The 19,606-nt window shown below is 42.1% G+C and overlaps 2 protein-coding genes across 2 annotated transcripts in view; both read right to left on the reverse strand.

Moving 5' to 3' along the window:
• Window positions 1-19,606, reverse strand: part of LOC127803431 (probable inactive ATP-dependent zinc metalloprotease FTSHI 4, chloroplastic) — a 120,338-nt gene that overhangs the window by 64,851 nt on the left and 35,881 nt on the right. The window lies entirely within an intron of this gene.
• LOC127803432 (uncharacterized) lies at window positions 4,851-7,888 on the reverse strand. Its single transcript, XM_052339647.1, has 2 exons — window positions 5,436-7,888; window positions 4,851-5,106 (listed from the first exon to the last, which is right to left on the reverse strand). Exons 1-2 carry the CDS (start codon window positions 6,049-6,051, stop codon window positions 5,072-5,074), a joined length of 651 nt encoding a protein of 216 aa, XP_052195607.1. The 5' UTR covers window positions 6,052-7,888; the 3' UTR covers window positions 4,851-5,071.

Consider the following 19,606-nt stretch of genomic DNA (forward strand, 5'->3'; position numbering starts at 1 on the left):
CTGAGCCCTCCCTCCTAAACAGGGCATCAGCTGCTCTGTTCTCTTTCCCTTGTCGGTAAAGGATGACGAAGTCAAAGCCCATGAGCTTTGTAATTCCTTTCCATTGTAACTGATTATGTACTCGTTGGTGAGCTAAGAATTTGAGGCTCTCGTGGTCGATTTTAATGGTGAATCTCTTGCCCTCCAAATAGTACCTCCATTTTTCCACCGCCATTAGAACAGCCAGCAGCTCTTTGTCATAGATGCTGAGACCCAGATGACGTGGAGCCAATGATTGGCTTAGGTACGCCACCGGTCGTCCTTCTTGGCTAAGCACAGCCCCTATTCTAGTATCACATGCATCCGTTTCTAGGATAAATTCCTTCGAGAAATCCGAAAGGGCTTAATGTTGGGGCTTGAGTCATGGCTGCCTTGAGAGCTTCAAAGGATTCCTCTGCTTTTGGGCCCCACTGGAAGCTGTTCTTCTTCAATAGATTAGTCAGTGCCTTGCTTATCACCCCATAGCCTCTTATAAACCTTCTGTAATATCCAGTCAGGCCTAGGAAACCCCTCAGTTCCTTCAGTGTCTTTGGACATGGCCAGCTCTTCATTGCTTCAATTTTGTGTGGATCGGTGCTCACTCCCTGACCTAATATGATATGGCCCAGTTACTCCACCTTCTCTTCTGCAAATGAGCATTTAGACCTCTTCACATATAGTTTATGAAATCTAAGGATCTGAAATGCCAACTTTAGGTGGGTTAGGTGTTGTGCTAAGGTGGAGCTATTTATGAGGATGTCATCAAAAAATACCAAGACAAATTTGCGCAAATATGGAGCAAAAATGTGGTTCATCAATACTTGGAAAGTGGTTGGAGCATTAGTTAGGCCAAAGGGCATTACCAAGAATTCGTAATGCCCTTGATGGGTTCTAAAAGCGATCTTAGGGCAGTCTAGGGGGTTCATGCAGATTTGGTGGTAACCAGAGGTTAAATCTAATTTAGAAAAAATGGATGCTTCGGTTAATTCATCCAGCAGGTCTTCAATGATGGGAATAGGGAATTGGTTCATGATGGTTAGTGAGTTAAGCTGCCTATAATCCACACAAAACCTCCATGATCCATCCTTTTTTTTTACTAAGAGGACTGGTGAAGCATAGGGGCTTTGGCTGGGTTGAACAAGGTTTTTGGTTAGCATTTCTTGCATTAGTTTCTCTATTTCTGCCTTCTGTATGGGGGAATATCGGTAGGCCTTCAAATTAACAGGTTCACTTTGGGTTTAAGGTGAATGGAGTGATCAAGTATTCGGTGGGGTGGAAGGGACTGGGGAGTGGCAAACAGATCCTCAAATTCTATTAATAAATCGTGAATAGGACTAAGAGGGTGTATCTGGCCATTCATGGTTAACAGCAACTTGTCTCTGTGAGGTACAAGTGGTGGACTCCCTGCGAGCTTCCCCCCTACCTCCATTGCATAGATGGAGTGTAGTTGTCCCACAGTTGTACTTCCTTGATCCAACAATTTTTGGATTCTCTTCCCAGACACCACCTTACATTCTCCCATTTCCTGACTGCTGTGAAGGGTTACTTGCTGTCCTTCCCAATTAAATGTGACCTCCAAAGTGTTGAAATCAAACACCAACGGACTCACGATTTTCATCCAATCAACCCCCAACACAACATGGCACCCTCCCAGTTTGAGTATTCTCAGATCAGCCGAGAACTCCTGCCCACTCATTAACCACTTGAATCCCCTGCATCTTAGTTGACTAACCATTTTAGTTCCGTTGGCTATTAGTACTGAGAGAGGAGGTGTTTCCTGCAGATTGCACTGTAAGCTGTAGGCAGTGGTTTCATTAAGGAAACTATGAGTGCTACCACTGTCAATCAACACCACTAGGCTTCTTTTGCGGACCATTCCCTTCACCTTAATGACTCTACCAGCTACTTGACCTTGCAGAGCATGTATGGAGATTTCTCCTCCTTCATTCTCTTCCAACCTATCCTCCTCCTCCTCTATTCCTGCTTCTTTGTTTTCCCCTTCCTCCTGTGCCTCCATAGTGAGGAAGAGTTTCTTGCACTGATGGTCCGGCCCATACTTCTCTCCATAACGGAAACATAAGCCTAATTGTCTCTTCTGATCTACTGACAGATTTTTGGGCTGTACGGTAGGCGGACTGGTCCTCCCCATGGATCCCCCTCTCTGCCAATGGGATGTATTACCCCTGGGATACGTCCCCAGGTTGTGCTCCTCTCGGTTGGTTTTGGATGACAGCTGATGCCTCCTAGCAAAGGTCTCCATCGACAGCTCATGCAAGCAAGCTTGTTCAGCTGCTTGGGCCACTGTGGTGGGAAACAACATCTTAACCGTAGGCCTAATTAACTCCTCCAACCCACTGATAAAGCTTGAAACAAAATACTCCTCATCTAAATATGGATGAGACAATGAAAGTAAGGCCCTCAATTCTTCAAATCTAGTTTGATAATCCTCCACCATGCCATTTTGTTTCAATTTGTTGAACTCCTCAATGACATTCGATCGGTTCTTCTCCCCAAACCTTCGACACAACTGACTAACAAACTCCGGCCAACTCAAATCCCCTCTCCCATGGCTCCATGTTTGGAACCAAGCATCCGCCACATCATCTAAGTAGGAAGCAGCCAAACATACCTTATCCCCTTCAGCGACGCGATGCTGGTAGAATACCCGTTCACACCTGCGTACCCACCACCTCGACCTTTCCCGATCGAAAACAGGGATCTCCATTCGTGGACTAGGATGGGATGGATTGGTCCCTCCCTGGCATCGGTAATTCATACCTTTGCCGAATTCAGCTGAATCTCCACCACCTCTTGGATCCGGATGTCGTGGACGGAACATCGAGGAAGTCAGGATTGGTGCAGATGGCGGTCTGGAAGGAAAATCCGTTGGCAAGCTGGCATTCAGTTGCCTCGCAAACATGCTCAAAACTGCCGTGAGTTGCTGACTGAGGCCTGCGAATTCTTCCCGGATGCCATTCACCGCGCAATCCAGCGATTCCGTGTATTCCGATCTACTCCTGTGGATCTCCTCCTGCGTGTGCCTCATTCCCAACTCCATCATCTCCAACCTCTTGTCCACCCACTCCTGGTGGTGTCGCAATCCAATTTCGATTGCATCCAGTCGGTTCTCCAATTGTTTAGCGCGCGTTCCATCAACCATTACCTCTCCAGGTCTTGGCTCTGATACCAAATGTCAGACTCGGATCTGACAAGAGGTTTCCTTCCGAAATTGAGAAGGAAGTGCGAAAAGAAGAAGAGAATGAGAAGGAAAAAATGAGAGGGAAAGTAAGTTCTAGAATCAGAGAGAGAAATGAGAGCAAATTGAGAAAGGGAGGGAAAGGAAATTGTGGAATAATCCCCACATAATTTCCCCATCCTCGACCAGCTATTATTTATAAGCAAGATACAAGTGGTGCGGCAGTAACTAACTGCCCACTTGAGGAATTTGAATTATTCCTCTCCCAGCTATTACAATACTGCCCATGCTACTCTAATTACTCATATAGCCTCGGCCTATGACAAAGGTATATCGATATCTTACTAGACATATGTTTGAAATAAACGCAGCTGTCAAATGCACTTCTTTTAAACCCTTACTATCATAAAAGAGTCAAATTTCTTATACTATTGCCTAGGGGATTGCTTCAATCCATAAAGAGACTTCCTAAGCAAACATACTTGCTCTCTTTTCCCTCTAACCTCAAATCCCTTAAGTTGCTCCATAAGAATATTTTCCTCTAACTCTCCATGTAGAAAGGCTGTGGCGACATCCATTTGATCAAGGATTAAATCAAGTGTGCTGATATGGCTAAAAGGATCCTAATTGAAGTCTCACAACGGGTGATAATACTTCATTAAAATCTATGCCGGGCACTTGAGTGATGCCCCTAGCCACTAGCCTAGCCTTGTACCTAGGCTTATCTTCTTTCTCGGCACCTTCCTTAATCTTGAATAACCACTTACAGCCCACCACCCTCTTCCCTAAGGGTTTATCTACGAAGTTCCAAGTCTCATTTTTCATAAGGGACTCCATTTCAGACTTCATGGCAGCTTGCTATTTCTTGGAGTCTTTAGAGTGCATTGCCTCTTCAAATGTAAGAGGCTCCTTACCAGCTTCTTCTATTGCACTTGAAAGTGCATAGGAAACTAAATCCGAATACCCATACCTAACTGGGGTCTCACAGTTCTTCATTGCCTATCTCTTGCAACATTATACCTCTCATGGTTTTGATCACTTTCTATGCTAGATGGCCCTTCACTCTCTCTACTATAGTCTAGGTCCTGATCTATAGGACTGTCTATTGTATTTTCAGACATCTCTTCTTCTGGATTTAGGTTTATAAGGCTATCTAAGACATTTTCTGAAGGTCCTAGTTGTTGTTCAACTTCCACAGCTTTAGTATTCCTTTCATTTCCCTTAGATTCATCTAAGTTTATATCTTTTATAGTAGAGTTTTCATCAAAGGTCACATCCTTAGATATTACACAAGAAGACTCATGAATGATCCCTTCTTGTTGAAAAAATTGATGCAAATGATTGTTAACATAATCCTTTGCATTATCAGTTCGAAATTTCTGGATAGAACACTTGAATTGAGTGGAAATTAACTTACAGAAATATGGTAAAATGGTGCTAACAGCAGCCTTTTCTTTTAATAAGAAAACCCAAGTCATTCGAGTATAATCATCAATAAATGAAATAAACCACCGAGCCCCTGAACAATTTGGTATTTTAGAGGGCCCCCAAAGATCGAAATGAATCAAAGAGAAAGGTGTAGATGATCGCTTATTACTAGGGGGATAGGACACTCGGTGATGCTTAGAAACTGCACACACATCACACTGAAATTCACTAAGGTCTAAGGACTGAAACAAAGAAGGAAACATTGTTTTTAGAATAGGGAATGGGGGATGACCAAATCTGTAATGTTGCAGCCAAACATGAGCAGTGTGGTTAGATGAAAAATGAGAGAATGCAGCAGTCTCAAAGACTTGATTTCCAGCCGAAGGTTCCTCTCCTTTTCTTTCCAGAAAATACAGCCCATGCTGTACCCTAGCTGCACCAATCATCTTCCCGGTCTTCAGGGCCTGAAATTCACACACATTAGCAAAGAAAGTGGCATAGCAGTTTAGGTCATTAGTAAGACTATGAATAGACACAAGGTTGGTAGATAGATTTGGCACATGTAGAACTTTTTGAAGGGTAATATTGGGACTGAGGATGACTGTTCCTCGACCTTTGATGGGTACTGAAGTCCTATTAGCAATGGTAATCTGTTTAGAGGTTACAATAGGCTCATAAGTGTCAAAAACCAATGAATTAGGAGTCATATGATCAGTGGCTCCTAAATCTAGGATCCAAATGTCATTCTTATCAGATTTAGAGGCATTAAGAGAGGCTGAATGTAAACAATTACCTTGCTGGGCGAAAACACAGTTCCCATTGTTGATAGTCTTAAGAAAAGCCTTAAGTTTGTTAATTTCCTCACCATCAAGTTGTGCAAGATCAGTACTTGAATTTGATTCTATCTTACTGGTTGTTTCTCCTTCCTCGTACTGTTCTTTGGTAGATATGTAAGCCTGTTTTTGTGCTGCCATATTTTTGAAACCTCCCATCTTCTTTAACACAGCCTCCTTGCCATGAAGTTTGAAGCAATTATCTCGAGTATGCCTAGGCTTGTTGCAGAAACTACACCATAGTCCCTCACGATTCTTTGCTTCTGGTTTACCCGCTCTGAACCGCGTCCCATCCTTTCTTGCTGTCACCATGGCTGATCCTTCGATTCCACTTTCATTCAACTTGACTCCCCTTCGGTTTTCTTCACTCCTTACCATAGCAAAGACTTCATTCAGGGATGGTAGCTTCTCCCTTCCAAAGATCTGAATCCTAACTTGATCAAATTCAGCATTTAATCCAGCTAAGAATTCCACAATCCTATCTCTTTCAATGATTCGGCTGAGTGTGGCAGCATCATCACTGCATATCATCTTGATTTCTTGATATTGATCTAGCTCTAACCAAAGGCCATTCATCTTGTTAAAGTACTCAGTAACAGTTAGAGATCCTTGTCTAGTACTATTAATCTTTGTTTTGATATCAAATATAACCGAAGCATCCTATACCTTGGAATAAGTCTGCCTAATGGTGTCCCAAATAGCCTTGGCTGAATCTAAAAACATATAGTTTTTACTAACCTCAGGTTGCATGGCATTCCATAGCCATGACATGATAAGAGAGTCCTCGATATCCCATGTAGGGAAGGCTGGATCAGTAGACTTTGGTGGCGAAGCAGTGAGATGTCCTAGCTTCCCCCGTCCTTCCAGAAAAGTTCGAACAAGTTGCGCCCATTGGAGGTAATTCTTGCCATCCAATCTGTAGGATACATGCATGCCCAGCAGTTCTCCACTACCCGAACCAGGGAAGGTTCCTCCACTTCCAATTGTTCCAGTAATCAGATCTGGTTCTGACTCACCAGTAGCTAAACCAGGATTAATATCCGAGATTCCCGACATCCTTAGTACCAAGAAAACCAAGAGAGGGCAATGAAGGCTTAGGGAAGGAAATAAGGACCGAGAGGCAAGAGTGCAATGAAGGCACGATGAGATTCTAAGAGCAGAATGAAGGCTCTGATACTATGTTGAAAAATTGGAACAAATAATAAGAACAAAGTCTGGATTGGAAGATCTCGGAAGAGAAAACCTACTTCCGTCCCACACTTTGATTATACCATAAGATGTTTAAATAGACTAAAGTTCCTACAATCTAGGAAATTTAAAATACAAACAAACTCATTTAAAATACAAATACAACAACATATCTAATAACAAACTTCCTAAACTTTAGAGATAGATAAGATCTTATGTCCTCCTAGATTTTACAGAGATTGGAGGAATTATTGAATTTATCATATTTCAACAAAAATATTACTAGATGACTTGAAAATCACTTTGGAAGCACCTATGAGACTCTATTGTGACAAGAAGTTAGCAATAAATATTACTCACAATCCAATCCAACATGATAGAACTAAGCATGTTGAAGTGGACAAACATTTTATCAAAGAAAAATTGGATAGTGGTTTGATTTGTACCCCGTATATATCATCTTGTGAACAGCTTACAGATATTCTAACTAAAGGGTTACCCGTAGCCGTGTATCAAAGGATGACTAGCAAGCTTGGAATGGGATATCTATTCTCAATCTTGAGGGGGAGTGTCAACAATTGAAGTTTAAAGTTTGAATAGTTGGCGATTGAATAGAAGAGGATAAGGAGCCGAGAAGATAAGAACTAAAGCTTTATTTGTTTTAAGTTTTTAATCTCCTATGTAAATTTGTAAATTATAAAGCTATTGTTGTAATCTAGTCCTACTAATTAGGTTTGTAATCTAATCCTAGTTTTTAGGAGAATTATTAGGAGCTCTCTTGTATATATAGATTAGCTTACACACAGAATAAAGTTAAGGAGTTCTATTCTCTTCAAAATTCCTTTTTAACACTAACAATCGCAATGTTCTCATTCTATATATCTCATGTATAGCTCTAATACATCAACAAGCTACTGAACATACTATGAAATGTTTCAACAGTACTGCATGGCCATACAACTTTCACCCTTTGTCTAGCCCCAAGTTGGTCTTCCTTCCCATCCCTCGCATGATCTAGAACATTAAAATGGCATGAGAATAAATTCTTGATAAGACATGTCATGGTAATGCAATCACATACAATGCTCATCTATCCTAAATTTACATTTTCGCATTCCTCTTTTTCTCGCGTGCACCCTTAGATTCATGCCCATACCCCACTCTCGACTAAATCATTTGCATAGCCTAAGGACCTCGAAGGTTAACCCTTGACCTTCCACACATTTCCCAACCAAGAGGGATCACACACACACATATATAGCAATGTACCTTTGTATTCCATACATGCTTGGTTCACATCATGCATGCTGCTCACAATGCTCACACATACAATGCACATATCATGCTTTAATGCATAATAAGCTACCATATAACATTTTCATGCATCATGGCAACACTCTACAAGAAAATCTCAGAAAACCATCTAGCCTTATCTCCAGACATAACCATGTTTGATCCCTAAATCTGATAGGAAGTTCTCACTGAATTGGTGAGAATCCAGTTAAGAAATTAGAAGGAAATGAGAAGAATTTCAGAGGAAGAGGGAAGACAGAAAGATAGGAGGGAAATCACAGAGAGAGAGATTGAAAGGGAAATCAGAAGTTTTTGATTAATTTCTTTTCTTCCTTTTACACTGAATGCAATTAGTAATTATATACTGATTGTAGCTAGCTTTTGGTGCCAAAAGGGCCACCACTTTTCAAAGTTATAGCTTTCAAAATATTGCAACTATCTAACTTCCTTCTAGAAGAATGACCTTTCATCTGCCCATTCCTTCTACTCAAGAATGTATCCGCCCTTAGTTATTAGGAACATGACAATTCTCCCCCCCCCCCCCCCCCCCGCCCCCCTCCTAAAAATTTTCCTGTTCCTCATGAAATGTAGAGAAGTTGGGTTGCTTGAGGAAACTGTTGGGGCAAGTTCAACAAATATTCCGATGCATTGCTATCCGGGTGTTGGCTTAACCATTGACTCCTCTTCCTCTTATACTATTTCTTCTTCTCCTTCTAGCCAAAGTAGTTGCTTTCTGCATTGATGCCTAGGAGTGTATTTGTCTCCACAACAGAAACATTGCCCTGCCTACCTCCTTTGTTCCATAATCCTTCCTCCTTGTGCTTGAGCCGGATTATTAGTGGATGTTGTTGTCAACCCCTTCGACTCCAGGCTGAATTTGATTTGCTCCTTGCCATATCCCTTGTTTCCTTGCTAGAAGGGCCCTGAACTTGCCCCTTTTGCTTGCAGTCATTGTTTCTTTATTAAAGCCTCGACTGTCATTTCCTGTAACCTAGCATTTCCTGTTGCTTCCTTTACAGTTCTTGGCCTCAACATTTTGACCGTGGCCCTCAGTTCTTCGCTCAAACCACTGATGAAGCTTGAGACGAAGTATGCTTCAGTTAGATGAGGGTTAAGGTTCATCATGAGTGATTTTAATTCCTCAAACTTTGACTGATACACCCGCACCGATTCTTCATGTTTCAGCTTGTTAAATTCTTCGACAACATCGATTAAACCTCTTTCTCCAAATCTTTCGCATAGGTTTTCTACAAATTCTATCCATTGATAATCGTCCCTATCCCGAATCCAACCTTGAAACCAGGCGTCTCCTACGTCATTAAGGTAAGCAAAGGCCAATGTGACCCTCTGTTGTTCCAAAATGTTGTACACACTAAATATTCTCTCTCACCTTCTCACCCACCACCTAGGTCTTTCTTCATCAAATACTGGAATTTTCATTTTAGGTAGGGGCATACACGGCTAGAATTGGGCAGTTTGCACCCCTTGTCTTCTTCCTTCAAAAGTTTCCCTGCCAGCTAGTTCTTCTTCAGTTTCATAAGTTCTAGTAGGCCCGGGAACCGCCCCACTTCCGGTTAATATTGGTTCCGATCTCTCCCGAGGAGGGAATTCGAGAGAGAGACTTACTCGCTTTTGTCTTGCAAATGTTAGCATGAACTACTGTATTTGTTCCCGCATTTGGTTATTTTGTTCCCTCATCTGGCTTTCAATATCACTCTTCAACCTTTCAATTGCACTGTCCAATTGCACTGTCCAGCTTCTTTTCCACCCTTGATTCTATGGCTCCCTCCATGTATCCCATTCGATTCTGCGGTTCTACCATCGTTGCAGCCACCTACTGCAGTTGCAACTCCATTTTCTTCATTCTGGTGCCTTCTGCCATTGAAAGAGAAGATTCTTGTGAGATTGTCAGCATAGGACTTGCTCTGATACCAAAATGTCAGATCCTTGAATCTGACAAAAAGTTCTCACTAAATTGGTGAGAATCCGATTAAGAAATTAGAAGGAAATGAGAAGAATTTCAGAGGACGAGGGAAGACAGAAAGATAGGGGGAAATCCAAGAAAGAGAGAGAGGGAGAGAGAGAGAGAGAGAGAAAAGAGAGATTGAGAGGGAAATCAAAAGTTTTTGATTAATTTCTTTTCTTCCTTTTACACTGAATGCAATCAGGAATTATACACTAATTTGTAGCTAGCTTTTAGAGCCAAAAGGGCCACCACTTTTCAAAGTTACAACTTTCAAAATATGCAATTGTCTAACATCCTTCCAGAATAATGATCTTTCATCTGCCCATTCCTTCTACCCAAGAATGTATCCCCCCTTAGTTATTAGGAACATGACAAACCACTTTTCTCATTACACCTTTTCCTCTTTCCATTATTCAAACACATGCAATTCCCCCTTGGAAGGTTGAAGAACTTATGCAAGAATTTTCTCCACTCCCTCCCTCTCTTTGGACACCCATCCCTCCCATTCCTTCAAACTTAGATCTCAAGGTGACTCACATCTTAATTTTTCCTACAAGCATCACCGATTTATTTCACAATTGAGACAATTATACTCACATCTTAATTTTCCTATAGGCATCACTAATTTATTTCACAATTGAGACAATTTAGAATCACATCTTAATTTTTCCTACAGGCATCTGTTAGGACCCCTATGAAACAAACTTATCAGAGGAGAAAGAAGGAGGGGAAAGGGGTGGGGACCATAGGGGGCAACCAAGTAAAATGACCCAAGGCTAAAAAAGCCACAAGTTAGTTAGAAAAGAATAATCTAGCATGTGGTTGGAACAAATGGGAGGAGTAGGTATATAAGGGAGGAGAGAAGAGAGAGAGGGGTGGAAAAATCTGTCGGAGAAGTCGTGGGAGAGATAGGCCCTCTCGAATGGCCTGTTTTTGTCTTCTTTCATTATATTGGTTGTCATTCATTGCTGAAGCTACTGAAAGTGAGGAATTCTTATTGTTTTGGGAACAAAAATTCAATCAATTGTTTAGAGGTACTATCATTTGGTATCTTAGCCTAGATTCATGGGGATATCCGTTTCTGAGAGAGTGGGTGAGTTAGAGGGGAGGTTGGAGACTTATCAACAACAGATAGAAGGACGAATGGAGGGATTGCAAGTCGGGTTGGATTCTATGAGGAATGAATTCTAGAAGGTGCATAACATAGAGAAGAACATGACGGTGATGTTGGACCAATTCAACTTATTGATAGAGAAGTGGGAGTCGCAGGAGAAGGATAGGAAGGGGAAATGAGGAGAGGACAATGTACCCATGGGTTCTTCCTTTACAATGGACGAGACACCGGGGGTGAGAGAATGGGCAAGAGACGAAAGCGATGTGATCGAAGGCTTCGGAAGGCTGGAGACTAGGGGTCGACACTTGGAGATGCCCCTATTTGAGGGAGACGACCCTGATGGGTGGGTCTTTAGGGCGGAGCGTTACTTCACCGTGAACCGTTTGGCTGACGTAGAGAAACTAGACTCGGTCGCGCTCTGTTTTGAAGGGGCTTCTCTCGCCTGGTTTCAATGGGAGCAAAGGCGACGGCAAGTGAGGAGCTGGGAGGAGCTCAAGGCGCTGCTGGTAAGTCGATTCCAATCGACTCAAGAAGGCACAGCGGAGGAGAGGTTCCTCGCGCTTAGGCAAATCGGGTCCGTCAAGGACTACCGCCTCTACTTTGAAACGTTGGCTTCGTCCCTTGAAGAGCTGCCAGACGCGTTCCTCGAGGGTCATTTTATAAATGGCCTGAGGTCGGATATCTGGGCGGACATGGGAGTATTGCAGCCAAACGAACTGGAACAGATGATAGAGCTGGCCCAACAGATCGAGGAGAGGAATCGGGTGGTCCGTGGGGGTTATTTGGGATCAAACCCAACTCGAGTATCGACCCCTTCCACTCCAACAACAAACCTTCAGTCGATGGGGCTTAGGCCCCTTCTGCTAGCACAGCCGAAGTGGGCAACAACCAGCACTGCCGCCTCACATCGGCTAGCAGAGTAGGTAAGTGGAGCACCCCCCCTTTCAAGAAGTTGAGTGAGAGTGAGTTGCAGGCCAAATGGGCGAACGGGTTATGTTTCCATTGTGATGAGAAGTATTCGATGGGTCATAAATGCAAGAATAGGGAGCTACAAGTAATGGTGATTCATGAGAAGGAAAGGGATGAGGAAGAAGAAGATGTATAGGAGGCTGAAACAAGGGATGAATCAGGGGAAGGGGGAGACCAAGTCAAATTAAGGGAGGTGGTGGAGCTATCCCTTAACTTAGCAGTGGGATTAACCCCTCCACAAACCATGAAAGTAAAAGGGGAAGTGGGAGGATAAGAGGTGGTGGTCTTAATTGATAGTGGGGCTTCCCATAATTTTATAGCAGCTGAATTAGTGCAGAATTTAGGGCTGACCAGGTCACAAACAAAAGAATATGGGGTGATTATGGGGTCGGGTATGGCTGTTCAAGGGGCGGTGGTGTGTAAGGGGGTGATCTTAAAGCTGCAAAATATGGAAATAATGGAGGATTTTCTTCCATTGGAGCTAGGGAGTTCAGATGTGATCCTCGGAATGAAGTGGTTGGCTTCCCTAGGGGAGACACAAGTTGATTGGGGCTCATTGGTGATGAGATTTAAGGCAGGGGGGCCACTGTGACACTCCACGAGGATCCAAGCCTTAGCAAGACCTTGGTAACATTGAAATCAATGATGAGGGCGTTCAGGGAAAATGGGGAAGGGGTGCTGCTTGAATTGGGCAGCTTGATTGCTACTGAAAACAAAGCTGGAGGGGCAGCTCCAGATAGCTTGCAGGAGCTATTCATGGAGTTCAAACATGTGTAGCCAAGGGGTCTACCTTGGCATCGGAAGCGGGACCATGTGATTAAACTGTAATCGGGCGTACCACCAGTGAATGTTCGGCCTTATCGGTATCCCCACTTTCAAAAAAATGAGATCGAGAGGCTGGTTAAGGAGATGTTGGCAGCAGGGCTGATCAGGCCGAGTGTAAGTCCATTTTCAAGCCCAGTGTTGTTGGTTAAGAAGAAGGATGGTGACCCGAGATTTTGCGTTCACTACCGAGCCTTAAACAAGGCAACCATTCCCAATAGATTTCCCATTCCAATTATTGAAAAATTATTGGATGAATTGAATGGGGCTACTGTTTTCCAAGTTAGACTTAAAATCGGGGTATCATCAAATACGAACTAGTCCTAAGGACATTCCTAAGACCGCTTTTCGAACACATGAAGGACATTATAAATTTTTGGTTATGCCGTTTGGGTTAACTAATGCCCCCGCCACATTTCAATCCTTGATGAATGAGATCTTTAAGGAGCAGCTGAGGCAATTTGTTTTGGTATTTTTTTATGACATTTTGGTTTATAGCAAGGATATGGCTGAGCACAAGGAACATTTGAGGTGAGATTCGGGGTTGTTAGCAGTGCATCAGTTGTATGCTAATGCGAAGAAGTGTCAGTTTGGGCAGCGAAAGATTGAGTACTTGGGACACATCATTTCTCACGAAGGGGTGGTTGCGGATGACTCAAAAATTAAGGCAGTCATGGAATGGCCTAGTCCTAAGTCCTTACGGGAGCTTCAGGGATTCTTGGGTCTTATGGGGTATTATCGGAGGTTTATGAAGAATTATGGGAAGGCTAGCATGGCCATTGACAGACCGCCTTCAGAAGGGGAATTTTTTTTGGGATGAATTAGCAGAACAGGCCTTTCAATCTCTTAAAGGAGTGATGACCGAACTGTCGGTGTTGGCCTTACCAGATTTTTCCAAGGAGTTCGTGGTAGAGACTGATGCATCCGGGCACGAATTGGGAGCTGTTTTGATGCAGAAGCAGCGACCTATAGCTTTTTTCATCCATTCTCTAAATCCCAAAGGTCGACAAAGGTCCATGTATGAGAGAGAGCTGATGACCATGGTATTCGCAGTGTGGAAGTGGAGACACTATTTGATTGGGAGGAAATTTGTTATTCGGACAGACCAACAAAGCTTAAAGTTTTTAATGGAACAAAGGGAGATCAGTCCGAAGTGCCAAAAATGGGTCATGAAGTTGATGGGATATAATTGTGAGATTCAATATCGAACCGGGTTGGAGAACCAGGCAGCGAATGCCCTTTCACGTCTCCAATCATCCATTTCATTATTGACTCTCATCGTTCCTCGAGTGGTGCAACTTGACCAGCTTAAGAAGGAGGTGGAGGAGGATGTGACACTCCAACTAATAGTTAAGGAGGTGAAGGCTGATCCCACTAGAAAGCCTGGGTTTACCTTGGTAGAAGGGCACTTGCTGTTCAAAGGGAAGTTGTATCTACCTAAAGGCTCCACCTTGATTCCTTTAATATTGAAGGAGGGGCATGATGGTCAGATTGGAGGCCATTCCAAGGTTCTCAAGACCTATAAAAGGATCTCTTCAAACATGTTTTGGGTGGGGATGAAGAGGGATATTCAACAATATGTTCGTGATTGCCCTATGTGCCGACAAAATAAATATGAACATTATCACCTGGTGGGTTGCTGCAGCCGCTTCCAATTCCAAGCCAAATCTGGGAGGATGTGTCTATGGATTTCATTAAAGGGCTGCCAAGGTCAAGGGGGAAGGATACAATATTGGTGGTGGTTGATCGGGTAAGCAAATACGGATAAATACAGATATTTCCTTGCAGTAAAACACCTATTCACAGCAAGAAGCATAACAGGGATTTTGTGAAGTAGGTTGTTAGGTTACATGGGGTTCCAAACTCTATTGTCTCTAATAGGGATAAAATTTTTGTTAGTCATTTTTGGGAAGAGCTATTTCGATTGCAGGGCACTAAATTGAACAAGAGCAGCTCCTACCACCCACAGTCCGATGGTCAAACGGAGGTCCTAAACCGCAGCTTGGAGACCTATCTTCGTTGTTTCTGCTCGTCCAAACCTAAGGCGTGGTGCAGCTGGTTGCCATGGGCTAAATATTGGTACAATACTTCCTTTCATACATCCTCAAAGTTAACTCCATTCCAGATTGTCTATGGGCGTGAACGTCCCCCATTAATGAGATTTGAGAGGGGTACTACAGCAATTTCAGCAATCGAACAGCAGCTGTTGGAGCAAGGACTCCATTCTTGATGAATTAAAGTCCCAACTGTTGAAAGCTCGAGTTCGGATGAAGGAGTTAGCAGATAGAAAGCGGCGAGATGTGCAATTTGACGTGGGAGATATGGTTTATGTAAAAATTCGGCCCTATCGACAAAAGAGGTTGGCAAAGAGATTGAATGAGAAGTTATCACCAAGGTTCCATGGGCCTTTTCCAATGGAGAAGAGGATCGGGAATGTGGCCTACAAGCTATCCTTACCCCTTTCTAGTGCTATCCATCCCGTGTTCCACGTGTCGCAGCTACGCAAGGCGAAAGGAGCAATTAGGGAAACCCTCGAAATTCTTGATCAGTTTTCAGCTGAGCTGGAAATGAAAGTGTCACCGGAATTTTTGTTGGGAATAAAGCCAGGCACAGGGAAAAATCTAAGGAACCTTGATGTCCTTATTCAATGGAAGGGGTTGCCCCCATTGGAAGCAACCTGGGAGCCATACCATCAGATTCTTCTTCAATTTCCAGAATTTCACCTTGAGGACAAGGTGCAACTTATGGGCGGGAGTGTTGTTAGGACCCCCATTAAACAAACTTATCAAAGGAGAAAGAAGGAGGGGACCACAGGGGGCAACCAAGTAAAATGACCCAAGGCTAAAAAAGTCACAAGTTAGTTAGAAGAGAATAATCTAGCATGTGGCTGGAACGAGTGGGAGGAGTAGGTATATAAGGGAGGAGAGAAAGAGAGAGAGGGGTGGAAAAATCTGTTGGAGAAGCCGTGGGAGAGAGAGGCCCTCTCGAATAGGCATGTTTTTGTCTTCTTTCATTGTATTGATTGTCATTCATTGCTGAAGCTACTGAAAGTGAGGAATTTTTACTGTTTTGGGAACAAAAATTCAATCAATTGTTTAGAGGTACCATCAGCATCACTGATTTATTTCACAATTGAGACAATTTAGAATGGGAGTAAAAAGACTTGGACCATAAGAGCCTCATAGATGATCTACAGAATTTGGGCATAATAGAATCGTCATTATTTTCATTCAGTTGTGGAACCAATCTAAAGTTCAAACATATTTATTTGTCTTGCATTGGGTATTTTTTGGAGAATGCAAACAAAATTTCAAGCAATTCACAAACTTTTAAGTCCTTACTGCTGAATTGTTAACCACCATTTCATTTAAAAGCATAACTTGTTAGATAGATGATTAATATTATCTTTTATATTGTCATTTTCTCTCAACATACCCCCTTACATGTGACTAGGCTTCACTACATAATTAGACCAAACACATGCAATAATTTAAATATTGAGTTAGTGATAAGGTTTAAACTTGGGACCTTTACTTACTTTGATACCATGTTAAATTGTTAACATCTATTGAATTGCTTTGCCCCCTCACATGTCGCCAAGGTTCATAGCATAACTAGACCAAACACATGCAACAATTCAAATATTGAGTTAGCGGTGAGGTTTAAACTTAAGACTTTTGTTTGTTTTGATATCATGTTGAATTGTTAACTATCATCTAATTTGAACGCTTAAGCTGTTATATAGAGTAAACTCTATCTTTTATATTATCATTTTTTATTATCAACAATACATAAAATAGGTGATCTTCAATGTTTTGTGAAGTTTCAATAAAGTAAACTTTCAACTTAAAAATTACCGTTCTTTTTCAATTAACAGTTAGTTTTCTTTTTCTTTTTGTTTTGCGTATCAAGGGTATTAGTTTTCTTTTCTCTTTGTTTTATGTATCAGGGGTTTCTTCTCCTTTGATGAATTTTCATAATAACAAATAAAAAGAACAAAAAAAATATAAATAAAGAGTGTAATCTCATATTCCGCCTCACTAATTAAAACACTCAACCCTCAAAAGTAAATAAACAACAGATAGAACAAGAAATGAAGAATAACAATATAAACTATACACACAAAAATACAGAAGTTTATACTAGTTCAGTTCCTTGGTGGAAACCTACATCCAAACTTCTCCACTATCTTGAATCACAAGAATGATTACATACATTGTAGGACACTCTCTCACAACCCTATCCCCAGGCGATACAGAGTTAACCCAAGATTACAAAGCACTCAACAACTTTTCTCTCACACAACACATACTCGTATAACTCTCTCAAGATAGAATGAAAACAGAATGAATTAAAACAAGACCTCCTGACCCCTTATTTATAGAACATAAGAGGCAGACCAAACAAGACATAACTGGCCGTTACAATAGGACCGGTACAACTAACCAACTTTCTAAAAGAAACAACCAGATAAATACCGAATACACCCCTGACATAAATGCCCTCCTGAGACTCTCTAGCTAATCTAATACAAATGTTTCAACAAAATTCTCCACCTATTTGAGTTAGATTAGGCTTTCTCAGGACTTCATGGCTATTTGCACCCTCCCATACTGCCATGCTACTCCTTTTAATCAACATCTGGAATAATCTGCAGTATCTTCATGCAATGCCTTAACGTCGTGATAGATACAACTTTAGTAAACATGTCAATCGCATTCTCTTTACCTGAAACTTTGGTTAGAAATACATCTTTCTTTTCAATTATTTCTCTAATGAAGTGGTGTCCAACATCTATGTGCTTAGTCCTTTCATGATGAGCCTAATTTTTAGACAAATGAATGGCACTTTGACTATCACACATCAAAGTTGCCTTGACATCTATCCCTAGGAGCTCACTAACTAGACCCTTAAGCCACATAGCTTCCAATACAGCTATGTATTCAGCTTCAATGGTAGATAATGCCACCACATATTGGAGACTAGACTTCCAACTGATTGCAGAGTTCCACAACTTAAACACATACCCTGATGTGGATCTCCTCTTATCTAAATCAGCAGCATAATTTGCATCCAAGAACCCTAGTATACTAGCTTGATCTCCTATATTAGCTCCACCATAAGATAAGACATTCTTAGATGATCCCTTTAGGTATCTAAATACCCATTTGACTGCATTCCAGTGGGATTTTCCTGGATTTTCCATAAACCGACTAACTACACTCATTGCATGAGCTAAGTCGGTGTCACGATGTGACAATGATGTTTACCTTGAATCAGCGAGATTCAAGAGTAGAACAAAGCTAGGGAAGAATGTCGAGAGGGAAGAAGAGAGAAGAGGGAGAATAGAGAGAGAGAAGAGAGAACGTTGAGGGAGAATAATTGGGAAAACCGTTCTATTGATTGTTTTGTCCTCTCCCACAAAGCTGGAAGAGCTGATATACTCGCTTAGGTGGGTGCGGAGGCAGCAGATTGCTCCCCACCGAGCGATTACAACCAAATCTTTTGTCCTTTCCCTAGGGCCTTTCACATGGCCTTTTGATTCTAACAAACTAACAGCTGGAAATTGAAATACAATACAAATAGCAATGCAACAAGAATCCTAATAGCAAGTAGTAAGGAAAAAAAAACAAAAATTAAAACATCATAGTCGTGACAATTTCCCCCCCTTAAGACTTTTCTTATCCTCAAGAAATGCTCAGGAGACTTGCAGCCCTTGGAAAACACTGCAGCAAGCTAGGTAGATACTCCCAGGTGTCGCCATTAGTGTCTTCTGGTCCCCATTTTACCAGGACTTGGATGAGGGGAACTCCTTGATTATAAACCACCCTCCTATCCACTATAGCTTATGGTTCTTTCTGCTCGTCTTTCTCTTCCAGCAATAGAGGTAACTCTGGGTTGGCCTACTCGGTCCCAATGGCCCTCTTTAATAGGGATACATGAAATACCGGGTGTATTTTGGTTCCCTCAGGTAACTGAAGCTTATAAGCTACCTTTCCTATCTTATCCGTTACAGTGAACGGACCAAAATACTTGGGGGTCAATTTATTCACTGGCCTTTTGACTGATGGACTTCAAATGCGAGTACCGGAGCCATAATTACACCTATTCTCCCACCTCCAACTCTCTGTCGCTTCTCTTCCTGTCTGCAAATTGCTTCATTCTATTCCTAGCTAAAGCCAACTCCTGTTTTAATTGTTGCAAAACCTCTCTCCTCTGCTGCAAGTATTCCTCCACCGATAATTCGTAAATGGTCCTCCTACAGTTGGTAATAGCAGGGGTTTATACCCATAAAGTGCCTCAAAGGGGGACATTTTTAGGGAAGTGTAATATGTGGAATTATACCACCATTGAGCCAAGGCCAGCCACCGATGTTAATGCTTAGGTTGCCCAATACACATGCACCTTAGGTAAGTTTCCAACACCTGGTTAACTCTCTCCGTCTGTCCATCTATTTGTGGATGGTAGGCTATCGACATATTGAGTTTAATTCCCATAGATCCCATTAGTTCCCGTCAGAAATGGCTTGTAAACACTTTGTCACGGTCTAAAATAATGGCGCTCGACACTCCATACTAAGTGACCACGCTGTCCACAAACACTCTAGCTACTTCCTTGGCTGTGTAAGGGTGAGCTAACCCAATAAACTGAGCAAATTTAGTAAACCGGTCCACCACGATCACACTACCTTTTCCTTTTGACTTGGCATTCCTTCAACAAAATCCATGGCCACACTAGTCCAAGCTCTGTCCGGCATTAGAAGGGGTTGCAATAGACCC

Source organism: Diospyros lotus, chromosome 6 (genome assembly GCF_014633365.1).
Source record: "Diospyros lotus cultivar Yz01 chromosome 6, ASM1463336v1, whole genome shotgun sequence".
Classification (NCBI taxonomy): Eukaryota; Viridiplantae; Streptophyta; class Magnoliopsida; order Ericales; family Ebenaceae; genus Diospyros; species Diospyros lotus.

Excerpts from the sequence above, each read along its gene's own strand:
- LOC127803432 (XM_052339647.1), bottom strand. The coding sequence starts at position 6,051 with ATGAATGGCCTTTGGTTAGAGCTAGATCAATATCAAGAAATCAAGATG. Across the intron at positions 5,107-5,435 it reads CTGTGTTTTCGCCCAGCAAG|GCCCTGAAGACCGGGAAGAT; the intron begins GTAATTGTTTAC and ends TGTGAATTTCAG.